The sequence below is a fragment of the Anguilla anguilla genome, chromosome 11 (assembly GCF_013347855.1).
Source record: "Anguilla anguilla isolate fAngAng1 chromosome 11, fAngAng1.pri, whole genome shotgun sequence".
In the NCBI taxonomy this organism is placed as follows: Eukaryota; Metazoa; Chordata; class Actinopteri; order Anguilliformes; family Anguillidae; genus Anguilla; species Anguilla anguilla.
Genome location: NC_049211.1, coordinates 43,421,446 through 43,434,477, shown reverse-complemented (window position 1 = coordinate 43,434,477; position 13,032 = coordinate 43,421,446). Strand labels below are relative to the sequence as shown.

Here is a 13,032-nt window from a genome sequence, read left to right as displayed (position 1 = left end):
CACCGGAGGAGCAGCAAACTCTGTGCCCCCCCCCCCCCCCCCCCAGGAGTTCTGCGCTTTAGGGGGCGGGCGCAGGCTGGTACACACGGAGCGGCTGCTTTTTTTCCATCCCGCGCAGACGAGGCGTGACCTTTCCGAGCCCGCATGCGAGAGAGCGCACACGCACACGCCTCTCACGCTAACAGGTACAGAGCCACGCCAAGCCCGCGGAGGCCATGCCAGACCCACCGCCTCGCACGAGCGGGGGACTAAGTGAACCCAGCTTCCAGAACTAGGTGAGCTAAGCGACCGTCCTACACCAGCGCACACTTCATTTAAAATAACCCCAAGAACCCTTAACCTTCTAGACCTCAGCACAAACTCCAGCAAATTGCTGACAAATAGAAATAAATTTTATTTCCACAATTATTCAGAACATAATTTCAAGTGATTGGACGCTTTCAGATAATAAGATGTTTGTCGGAAAATCCCTGTGGATCTGTACAGCGCTTTGAGATATCACTGTCAAGTATTTTCAAATATCGTGGTCTGACTTACATTTGAAAACCTTCCTGTTATAAATTAGGATGGACTACAGGGTCGAGGGTCAATTCCATTTTTATTCACCCTGTTCAGAAAAGGACTGGACTGTAAATGAATTAAAAACTTTGTACGTTCAGTGGATTTGCAACACGGGCAAAAGCACTTGTGTTTGGAGTTGGTTTCTTTTATATATCAATGGATGTGCATAAAAAAATAGGCGTTTTAAACTTAATTCTTCTTCCTCTATCAAGAGCGACTTCAGGCTTTGCAAAGTAATCATTTTTTAGCACTGAGCATCTTAACTGAGGCTTTTTCTGTTCTCAGCAAAGAAATGCGTGTTGAAATATGCTTCATGTGCTGCACGATCTGACATGCTTTGAGTGCGTCAACTGCTGTTCAGCAGCATCGCCCCTGAGACCAGCAGCATCACATCTGAGACCAGCAGCATCACCCCTGAGACCAGCAGCATCACATCTGAGAGCAGCAGCTTCGCCCCTGAAACCAGCAGCATCGCCCCTGAGACCAGCAGCATCGCCCCTGAGACCAGCAGCACCGCCCCTGAGACCAGCAGCACCGCCCCTGAGACCAGCAGCATCGCCCCTGAGACCAGCAGCATCGCCCCTGAGACCAGCAGCATCGTCCCTGAGACCAGCAGCACCGCCCCTGAGACCAGCAGCATCGTCCCTGAGACCAGCAGCACCGCCCCTGAGACCAGCAGCACCGCCCCTGAGACCAGCAGCACCACCCCTGAGACCAGCAGCACCGCCCCTGAGACCAGCAGCACCACCCCTGAGACCAGCAGCATCACATCTGAGACCAGCAGCATCGCCCCTGAGACCAGCAGCACCGCCCCTGAGACCAGCAGCATCGCCCCTGAGACCAGCAGCATCACATCTGAGACCAACAGCATCGCCCCTGAGACCAGCAGCACCGCCCCTGAGACCAGCAGCACCGCCCCTGAGACCAGCAGCACCGCCCCTGAGACCAGCAGCATCGCCCCTGAGACCAGCAGCTTCGCCCCTGGGACCAGCAGCACCGCCCCTGAGACCAGCAGCACCGCCCCTGAGACCAGCAGCACCGCGCCTGAGACCAGCAGCACCGCCCCTGAGACCAGCAGCATCGCCCCTGAGACCAGCAGCACCGCCCCTGAGACCAGCAGCATCGCCCCTGAGACCAGCAGCACCGCCCCTGAGACCAGCAGCACCGCCCCTGAGACCAGCAGCATCGCCCCTGAGACCAGCAGCATCGCCCCTGAGACCAGCAGCTTCGCCCCTGAGACCAGCAGCAGCAGTAAGAGACCAGCAGCAGCAGTAAGAGACCAGCAGCAGCAGTAAGAGACCAGCAGCAGCAGTAAGAGACTTTAGCGGGTCCAGTAAACAATCAGGCCATTATAAACAAAGCCAAAGACGACACAAGTCAGAAGAATGCTGTTTAAAAACATTTACTTTGAGCTGCCAAGCAAACAATATCTTTCAAAAAAAATAAAACTAGCCTCCTCGGCATTACAAAACCAAAAAAAAAAAAAAGAATGGCATCTAACACAGACGGGAACAAGATTGGGTTTGCACGAACTCCCCCCGCTCGGCCTTCTGGGAAACGGTGTCTGGGAGAATTTTGAGCCGACGGACACTGCAAAAGGCTGCCACTTCTGTGTTCAGCGACAGGCGCACTCACCCATTCGGGGCTGTGGGTGTCGTGGCAACGCATCACACGCTCATCCCACCACAGCCCTGTCACGCTGTTTAAACCCGTTTGCGGTGGTCATGTGACCTCGGCCCGGCGGTCTGTCAGTCACCCGCTCCTCGGACGGGCTCCTCCAGACAGGACACTTCCCCTGAGGACACCTCGGCCGTCTCAGAGATGATTCACAGGTCATGTGACATCATAAACCTTTTGTGCTACAGTGATTGGCTTGCGTAAACTTTTTGTGGAAAAAAGGTCATGTAGTGAAAATTCCCGCAATATTATCCCTTTAAGGAGTTAGATTAAAGATCAGATTAAATATGTAATTAGAAGGTCGATGTCACAATCAGTACAGGCAAAGCAACGGAGCTCTAGAACACTGACTTCGAATTCTGAAAAAACATTTGAAAAAAAGCTGCTCTTCACAGGGTTAAGATCTCTCAGAGGCATCTCCAGAGGTCAAACTAACACCATGTTCACATATGACCACTTATGACCTGAGAGATCACATGACCTACTCTACGAGGGATCTCTCCTGCATCTCGTGCTCTCTCCTCCTTCGTGATCTCTCACAGATCACGGTCTGGTGCAATGCCAGCGCAGGCAGGTGGTTGCCGTGACGTCAAGGAGAGGCACCGCAGGGTGGCTGCAGTTGCACACATGCACACGCACACAGACACACACACACATGCACGCACAGACACACATACACATACCGACACACATACATGCACACACACACACACACACAAGCGCATGCACAGATACACACCCATGCACACACACACACAGACATGCACACACAGCAGTGTATATACACGCGCACACACACAGCAGTCTATATACACACGCACACACACAGCAGTGTATGTACACACACACACACACACACACACAGCAGTCTATATACACACGCACACACACAGCAGTGTATGTACACACACACACACACACACACACAGCAGTGTATATACACACACACACACACAGCAGTGTACACACACACACGCACACAGCAGTGTACACACACACACACACAGCAGTATACACACACACAACAACACACACACACACACACACACAGCAGTATATACACTGGGCCTGCAGGGGAGGCTGTAAATCAGCTACGCCGCTCGCTACGCCGCCCGCGCTCGCGCTCCCCGCTCTGGAGACGTGCAGATCCAGAGCGCGCTATCCGCTCCTCCCACACCGCCGTGGGCACAGCAGCGCTCGCTCACGCCTCCTGCAGACCGCCGTGGGCATAGCAGCGCTCGCTCACGCCTCCTGCACACCGCTGCTGCAGCACCGCCCTCTTGGCCTGCGTCACGACCGGAAGCGGCATCGTCATTCCAGCCCGATTCCCACGCTGACGCGACGTCAAGCCAATCCAAACTGCCGGAGGACCATTAGTTTGCCAGTTCGTACACACTTCGAATGCACACGCTCCAAAGTGCGCTAAAACGTCTTTGCTAGTCGCGCGATTTTCTCTAGGGTCTCCGGATGCAATTCAATTGCAATGTCTGCTTTTTTAAAAAGAAAAGATTCACCCCTGATATTTTAAATCTGCCTTAAAATCTGACACAACAAAAAGTGTCTGTCCTGTCTGGAGAAGGCCTGTGTTGTTGCTGGCGGGATGGCGGGACACGGGTGTGTTTGGGTACATGTGGGTTCATGTGTTTATGTGGTGTTGGGGCAGCGCTGGGTGCAGTATCACTCGGGGGAAGACAGAAGTGGCAACCCGTCATCGGTCCGAGGGCAGGCGGAGGTCCCAGAATGCACTGGGGTGGAGGTGGTAGGGGGCTTGGGGGGGGGGGGGGGGTCAGATTCGAGTCAGCTGATGCCAGAAACTGGACGGCATGAAGCTCTCCATCTTGTCCATGACGAAGCCCAGGGGAGCGAACAGGGTGCTGAAGAACTGCGGGAGAAAAAACAAAAACACACGGTCGTTATTCATCCGCCCGAACGCACCGCGGCCTCGCTCCTTACGCCCGGATTCTATAGTCCTGATCAGGGCCTAATTCTTTACACAAACAATTTACACGACAATACATCATATGCAACACAGCACAGTCCCTGCACAGCATTAACACAGTACTTCATTAATAAATTAAAATAAAGATAAATTTATTTGCAGAAATGTCTAATAAATGCACATAATCCAGATTTACTGCAGTCTGTTCATATGAAAAGACTGCTATAACCCCAAGAATTACCTTTTCCATTAAAAATCCATTTTCTGTTAAAAAAAATCTCAAAAGCATCTGAGCAGTGAATGACAGTCCAGTTCATTTAACCACTACAACCCCCCCCCCACCCCCCCGTCACCCCCCAGCCTCATTCCAGCTCCAATCTATGTACAGCTCTCCAACGTGAGCACCCCTTAGCAAACTATCATGCCCCAAACTGTTTTTAAGGTTTACAAGCTAATTCCAAAATGGTATAAATGATATCTGGATATTCTCAACAGCCAGCAGAGCCCCCTCACGTGCCCCCCCCCCCCCCCCCGCCCCCACCCCACCGCCCCACATTATGTCTACTGTCCTACAATTGCCCTTTTATGGACTCCTTTCATAGAACAATGCGCACTGACAGAACCATTCGAGCCCGCCCACGATAAAATGGTCCACTACAGAGAAGACAATGGGTGCATTCCAGCACCAGCCCAGCGGCTCACGCACAGAACCGATGTTCGGATTGAACTGGTTCTGCGTCAACGTTGGGCCTGTTTTACGACAGAGCCTTCATTAAAAAACATTAACTGTTGATTCTTACCTGGAAAATGAGGTCAAATAACTCTGATTATTACCCTGAGGGAAATAATACCGGAATAAGAGGATATTTAGCTGGAACCCGCTCCAGCTGGACACCATCTGCAGTTTGGTGATGGTCTGCCGTCTGTACCAAGCTGGCCCAGCAGCTGGACATGGTCTGGCCAGCATGGTTACAATCTCAACTATCTTTCTGCAAGCTTGACCATCACCATCTCCAGATTAAAACCAGGCTGGAACTTCCATCAGGGTACTCATTGATTTGCGGATGTATTGTAAATAATTCTGCTTTGCTGGCCTAAAAATGTGTTTTCTGAAATACTCTGGCGCAGGCATGCACAGAGTGGGGGGGAGGGGGTCTTTGCCCTGAGTGCCCGACATGCCCTATTGATTTTATTATTATTATTTTTTAACTGTTTTTCTAGGTTGGTGTGCTATATTCTCATTTTGCACAGCCCCGCGTTAGCATCTTTTCCTGACAGAAAATTTGAACTGGGTTTGAAGAGGACCCTGGGAATTTCCACATCGCACCAGAAAAACAGGAGAAGCACGGGCGAGCTTGGAGTGTGGTGGTGAGTCCGCACCTGATCACATGGACCTGATCACATGGGACCTGATCACATGGACCTGATCACATGGGACCTGATCACATTGACCTGATCACATGGGACCTGATCACATGGGACCTGATCACATGGGACCTGATCACATGGACCCCCACGATGGCCATCAGAACTACAAAGAGCAGCTCCATAATGCACCTCATTCAGGAAATAAGAGCACTTTGAGATGTGTGCTGCAAAAGAAAGGGGCTAAGAGGGCTTTTACTGACATCCTCACATTTTCTACACTATCCCCACTTGGAACACAGGTCAAACTTGATATGGCCGACTTTCCCACTGTCTGTCCCTGTAGTTCACTGGCACCCTGTACTGTATGTGATCAGCTTTTAATTACACAAATTACAGAAACTAGGGACAAAACTGAACCATGGAGCCATGCAATATCTAACGTGTATCGTTTTGGTAATTATAGCTTCTTAACACAGGGTAGAAGGGGCTCCCCAAGCCTGTCTTAGTGAACGCAGCCATGGGGGTGTCCGACTGCCTGGGCTGGCTGGTGTGGTCACACATCCGAAAAATGCTTAAACTCTGACAGTTCGCTCTCCCATAAACAAGCCTATAATGTGTTTACCAAGCGATTCGCCGCTCAGCCAAACAGCTGGAGACCGTAGAGAGGTGGGAACCAATGGCAGCTCTGCTGCAGAGCTGTGCTCACACAGAGGAGGAAGCTGGACGTCCGGGTTTAACGAACGGGAGGCGAGGGGTTCGCTGGGGGGGCTGTGCTTTGTGGGGGGGGGGGGGGGGCGGTGTGATTAAAGGGGGCAGGGGGGTGCGCTGGGGGGTGGGACACTTTGGGGGGGAGGGGGGCAAGATGATTCAGCGTTCACTGAGGGAAGCTGCTGGAGACTGTAGACAGGCACCTGCAGGAGAGTGGTGCAAACGCAGGACCTGCTGCGGTTAGACAGAAAGGCCCAGACAAACTCGATCTGTTTGAGGAGGCGGGGCTCCCAGTACACGTTTCAATAAACACGGGTCTGGTGTACGGAGGTAAACAGCGTCGTGTTATGGACCTGGCCGCGTCGGCCTTGTGTAACAACACTGAAGCTCGTCCGTCCGTCTGTCCGTCCGTCGTCTCGCGCAGACGGTCGATCGCTGAGACAAGGCCGGCCCTTTTCTGGGGTCCGCGGCTTTCGCCAGTTTAACAGGGCGCTGGCCCTGTGAAGCCCCTCCCCCTCACTACTTCACAGACCGCCAGGCTTCAAAACAATGGAGGATTACAACTGGCTGGAATACCCACCCTAATGCTCCAGGCAATAATGCCAGCCTCTTAATGGAAACTCCCCATTCCAAATGTGTGTTCCACCATAGAGGATTTATCACCCAAGGGTAAAGTTTTATTGCAAATTTTACATTATCGTATAAAATAAAGTATGAGCATAAAGTATAACATTACAGAATCATTTAGGTATAAATATTCTGTCTGGCAACCAACAAAGCCAAGTGTTCACTGTGGGACTTAATACTGGGCTGTCTGATGACGTCATTAAGCCGAGACAGAGGGCACCTGGACCTCTACTGTTTTTGCTAGGATTATTATTTTTCTTACTTTTCTTCCGCCTCTTGCTAAATTTTCTCAAAAACTCACAAAATTTGGCAGGCATGTCTGGTATGGCTGCCAATTCCTCATGCATGACACCCATGCAACTGAAATTCTAGGTGGCGCAACAACTATCCCGTTTCATTTACATCAGGGGTCCCCAAACTTATCCGAAATGAGCCAGTGTGGGTGAAGACTTCTGTTTAGCCCAGCACTAAGACAGCTGATTCTACTCATCGAGGTCTTGATTGAAGACGATTGATTAGTTAATTAGTAGAATCAGGTCTTGTAGTGCTGGGCTAAAACAAAAGCCTGCACCCACACCGGCCCTTTTCGGACTGGGGACCCCTGGCTTACATACACCAAATTTCTTCCATCTGCCTCCTCGTTCTGAACAAATAATATCACAGAAGCCATAACCTCCGCCATTTTGGATTTTCCACCATTTAAAATTTTTTGAAAAACAATCTTATTCGTACTTCTCCTACACTGCTTGTCCAATTCTCACCAAACTCGGCATGCGTGATCTAAAGCAAGCCCATGTGTTAAATTGAGAAACAGATGGCCGCAGAACTATTTAAAATTTAACCAATTCGCACCCTTTCATTGCTCTACTGAGAGTAGGATAGGGAACAACTAATCCCAACAGCGTGGCCTAATTGTGAGAAAGTTAAGTACCGTGCTAAAGGGTACAAAGACAGCACCACAGGTGGGGGTCAAACTCGCAACCTCCACCGGCTGTGTCCACGAGTCTCACAGGAGAACAGCCACAGACCTCACAGTCCAGGCGGCCAAATCTTCAAGGCTTTCAAGACAATATCTTGGAAAGATACATTTGATACGCTGTGATGCATTTGAAGGGATGTCACTCAACGCACATCAGAAAACAATCCACCTGCTGTCTGTTGCTACAAGTTTGGACCAACGTTGGTTAGCGAATTTAGGTTTAAAAATGGTGAAAGACAGCTTCAAACACACAGACTGGGGACGTCAGGACGGCTCGTCTGCGGGGTCGAGGGGGCAGACGGTAAGGAGCTGAAAGTCAGGCTGGCCATTTTACTTTCCCGCAGATGGCAGGTATAAGGCATCCTGGGCTCTCTGCTAGTCTTAGAGCAGGCGTGCGCCTCGGGAAGCTGGGAAAATGCGTCAGAACATCAGGATCCCGTTCAAGTCCCGGATTCCCAGCTTTCCTGAGCACGAGCGTGCTGCTCGGTGTCGGTCCGGACGGCGGCCGGGTCGTTCCCGGACGGAACGAGCGCCGACAGGACCCGCAGCGAGGAAAACAGAACGCCTGTTTAATTTCCCTTCTCTCCATTCCCAGCTTCACTCTGTTTTCCTCGCTTTTTTTCCTCTCTTTCTGTTTTGAGGTGCTCTGGGTCGTTCCGTCCATCCGCTGAGAGCTTCGGCTTAATTTCAGAGTTAGAAAAGCCAGGCTCGCCTGGATCGTGCTGTAAAAAGCGGCTATCTCTGCAAGGCCACCCCCCCCCCCACCCCCCACCCCCAGCACAGAGCACACACCACCGCCCCGCATTCTTGTTTTCAGCCCCGGACGATAACCGAGGAATTAGCGAGCCTCGAAAGCGTCTCGTAAAAAAGGGGCCAGGCAAATAAACAGCACGGCTGTAAACACGCAGTAAAGGGGGGGGGCTGTCAAAACAACACTAAAAACCTAAACAGCGCTTCAGCGCCGCTAACGTCCGACGGGCAGCCATCAAAGCCGCGCGGCGGGAACGCACGTCATCGTAAAAGCCGCAGAAACCTCTCCACACGTCAGGGAGAAGCACGCCACGCAGACTGTTTGGACAGTTTCACATGAAACCACAGTAAAATAAACTAAACCGAAACCGTGCTTGAGGAGAAAACCACAGAGGGATTCATATCTGAGTACACAGTAAGCGGACATGAAGGTAGAACTAAAACAGACATGCTTCTTCTGATTTCGTTCTTTCTCTGATTGCCCGAATCAAAGAACAAAAAGTAACATTCACACAATCGGTACCTAACTGAAGGCGGATTGTACATTTAGCAATAACACATTCTTTTTTTTTTTTTTTTTTTAAATAATCACCCTTTTTCCAAACAACCAAAAAAAAAGGTGACCGGTCCCTGTCCACAGGCTCTCCATCGGAGCAGGGGGCTGTGCCAAATTCATGCCGACATGCTCGGTGCCAACGTGGCCCGCTGGACTGCACTCCGCAGCTCTAAGGACAGAGATTAGGGAGTCTGGAGTGGCACTACAGACAGAGGGAGATAGCAGCTCTGCTGGGGGGGGTGGGGTGAGTGGGGGGGGCACTTTGGGAAGGCAGGGCAGCAGGAGAGGGGCACTACAAAGTGTCCCAGGGGAGGAGAGGAGGGCCAGCTGGGATAAGAGATAAGTGCCCTTTGCCAGGCGCGGGGAGAGAGCCCCCTTCACTTCAGAAAGACCACTCCAGCAGGGACGGGCGGACAGTCAATCAACCTGTCAGGATTTATCTCCACGACATCCAGAGACAGAGAGAGAGAGAGAGAGAGAGGGGAGAAAGGGGGGAGAGAGAGAGTGAGAGAGAGAGTGGGGGAGAGAGGGAGAAGGGGAGAGAGAGAGAGAAGGAGAGGAAGAGAGAGAGGGAAGGGGTGAGAGAGAGGGAGGGGGGAGAGAGAGAGAGAGAGAAGGAGAGGAAGAGAGAGAGAGTGAGGGAAGGAGTGAGAGAGAGGGAGAGGGAGAGAGGGAGGGGGAGAGAGAGAGAGAGAGAGAGAGTTCTGAATTCTGCAGAAATATCTTGCAAATACAAAGGAAAACACCTAACAACGCATGTAGGGCAGAATTAGGCCGATTCCCATTGGTAATAAATATACAAAAAAGAGCTCTAAACACAAATCAAGTCCCAATAACACGCTACAATCTAAAGCGCTACAATCCCAAGAACTGAACCCAGAAAAGAGTCCCCTCAGTCAGCTGGTACTGAAGCTTACTAATTCTGTAACCCAAACTAACCTGCATCACGCTCAGACCAGCACTGCTTACCAGCCGCAAACCAGAATAACCCAAATTATGCAACAAACAAAAAATTTGTATTTGGAACATTGGGATAAAGAAACCAAAACACAAAGTCGACTAAATTGCTATCAAACCATAAAAAAAGACTATACTCCAGCAGAGTCAGAGTCAGAGATACAAAGCAGAGACGGATCCTGACCAAATACAGACTCAGTGAGCACACCCTTAAAATTGAAAAAGGCAGATACAAAAATTCATGGTTACCAAAAGAAAAACAAATATGTGGTCACTGTAAGACAGGAGAGGTTGAGACAGAGATGCACTTCCTCCTAAACTGTACAAAATATACAAATATAAGAAAAATATATAACAACAAATTTTCAAAAATTATAAAAAAACTTCCATTCTTTAGCAAAGAATGAAAAATGTGCAGTGTACAGAGGAAGAGACAGAGAGAGAGAGAAAGGGGGAGAGGGAGAGAGAGGGAGAAACAGAGGGGGGGAGAGGGAGAGAAAGCCACAAACACACGTCAGACCACAGGCAGATAACTACACCTGAAGCAGAGAGAACGCGAGCTCTGGGAGAGCAACATGGTGAAGCGAAACGTTTCCCCCTGGAGCCCAGGCACAAGCAGAGCCAGGCTAGCTAGCATGCCTTCCAAACACAGCAGCCATGCAACAAGTGTTCAAACCCAAAATAACCCAACCTCATCCAATTAACCTTCAATTGTCTAAATCCACAATACGGGCCCACAGAAGCGCCCCTAATGGAGCGTGCCGAGCCGGGTTAGTCCACATTTCGCCGCCTGCTGAGAGCGATTAAGCACAGTTTGATTAAAAGAGGCTGCCATATACTGCTACCGTCACGGGACACTGAAGATCAACCAGCTCTACCCAGACCCAGACCTCCTAGGACTCCTGGCCATTAAAACACAGATATCTTCATGAACAACGGAAAAGAAATCAACCAATAAACTGGACATTTTCCAGACAGAGGCTACTCGCTCTCCCCAGCAGATTTTCTCATTGGAGAGAAAACCAAATAAAAGGCATGCGTTAGCACACGTACAGACATGCTAATCACGGCCTCGCCACCGAATCGGCTCGGCACAGTAACGCCAGGCAGGCTAACGAGAGCCAGTCGCTCTCACCGAAACCTCAGAGGAAGAGGAGACTCTCTACCTGCCCCAGGTACCTCTTCTTCAGAGAAAAACACCTCACCAGATTCACCAGCCAAATGGAATGGGTTTCAACAGCTAGCAGATGCAGATAAAACTCTTCTGGGTGAAGCTGCTCGGGCAAGAGGAGGAGGCCCGGTATGTCTCAGCCAGCCGCAACCCCGTGAGCGGGTTCGAGTGCACAGAGACGGGACAGAGAGACGGGACGCGCACGCGCGGCTAGCAGCGTAAACATCGCCCGCCGCTCGCGGCGCTGCGGCGGGGGCGAGACGGGTCCGCAGATCCGCCAGCTTTCGGGTCGCCTCAATCAGGGGGAGCGCGGGGGGGAAATGGGGAGGAAACATGGGAGGGAACGCAGAGGGGGGGAGGGGGGGTGTGGGGATGTGGGGGCAGGCTAGCTGGGGACAGAGCAGTGTTGCAATCAGGACCCTTTTTCTTTTCGGCTCTGTTTACTTTTGTTCCAGTTTGTGATTTTTCGCAGATCCTGGACGCGGGAACACGAGCCTGGGAAAGGTGCTGGAACTCGGCCGGAGAGGGCCGTGGGCTCCGAGGGGGGGGGGGGAGGGGGGTCAGACCCAGCCCGCCCAGCCGCGCGTCCCTTTGCGCACGCACCCCTCCCGGAATACCACGAGGGCCACTTGAGCTCCGAACGCAGCCTGGCCTGAGAGGGGGCCCCTGACAACAGATAACGCCAGTGAAGCTCGCCAAAAAAACCCTGAGAGTGGGCTCCTGAGTTTAACACTACACCATCTAACACTATACACAATCTAAACACACACATCTAACACTCTATACACCATCTAACACTATACACAATCTAAACCAACACCATCTAACACTATACACAATCTAAACCAACACCATCTAACACTCCATACACAATCTAAACCAACACATCTAACACTCTATACACAATCTAAACACACACATCTAACACTCTATACACAATCTAAACACACACATCTAACACTCTATACACAATCTAAACCAACACATCTAACACTCTATACACAATCTAAACCAACACATCTAACACTCTATACACAATCTAAACCAACACATCTAACACTCTATACACAATCTAAACACACACATCTAACACTCTATACACAATCTAAACCAACACATCTAACACTCTATACACAATCTAAACCAACACATCTAACACTCTATACACAATCTAAACCAACACATCTAACACTCTATACACATTCTAAACCAACACATCGAACACTCTATACACATTCTAAACCAACACATCTAACACTCTATACACAATCTAAACACACACATCTAACACTTTATACACAATCTAAACCAACACATCTAACACTCTATACACAATCTAAACCAACACATCTAACTCATTATACACAATCTAAACCAACACATCGAACACTCTATACACAATCTAAACCAACACATCTAACACTCTATACACAATCTAAATCAACACATCTAACACTCTATACACAATCTAAACCAACACATCTAACACTATACACAATCTAAACCAACACATCTAACACTCTATACACAATCTAAACCAACACATCTAACACTCTATACACAATCTAAACCAACACATCTAACACTCTATACACAATCTAAACCAACACATCTAACACTCTATACACAATCTAAACCAACACATCGAACACTCTATACACAATCTAAACCAACACATCTAACACTCTATACACAATCTAAACCAACACATCTAACTCTATACACAATCTAAACAAACA

General features: G+C 50.0%; 1 protein-coding gene across 1 annotated transcript in view; it reads right to left on the bottom strand.

Moving 5' to 3' along the window:
• Window positions 1–3,201: 3,201 nt before the first annotated feature.
• st7l (suppression of tumorigenicity 7 like) overlaps window positions 3,202–13,032 on the bottom strand; it is a 31,699-nt gene continuing 21,868 nt past the window's right edge. The window contains exon 15 of the mRNA XM_035382087.1: window positions 3,202–4,120. Coding sequence (XP_035237978.1) covers window positions 4,025–4,120 — 96 coding nt within the window. The 3' untranslated portion in view covers window positions 3,202–4,024. The remainder of the gene's footprint in view (window positions 4,121–13,032) is intronic.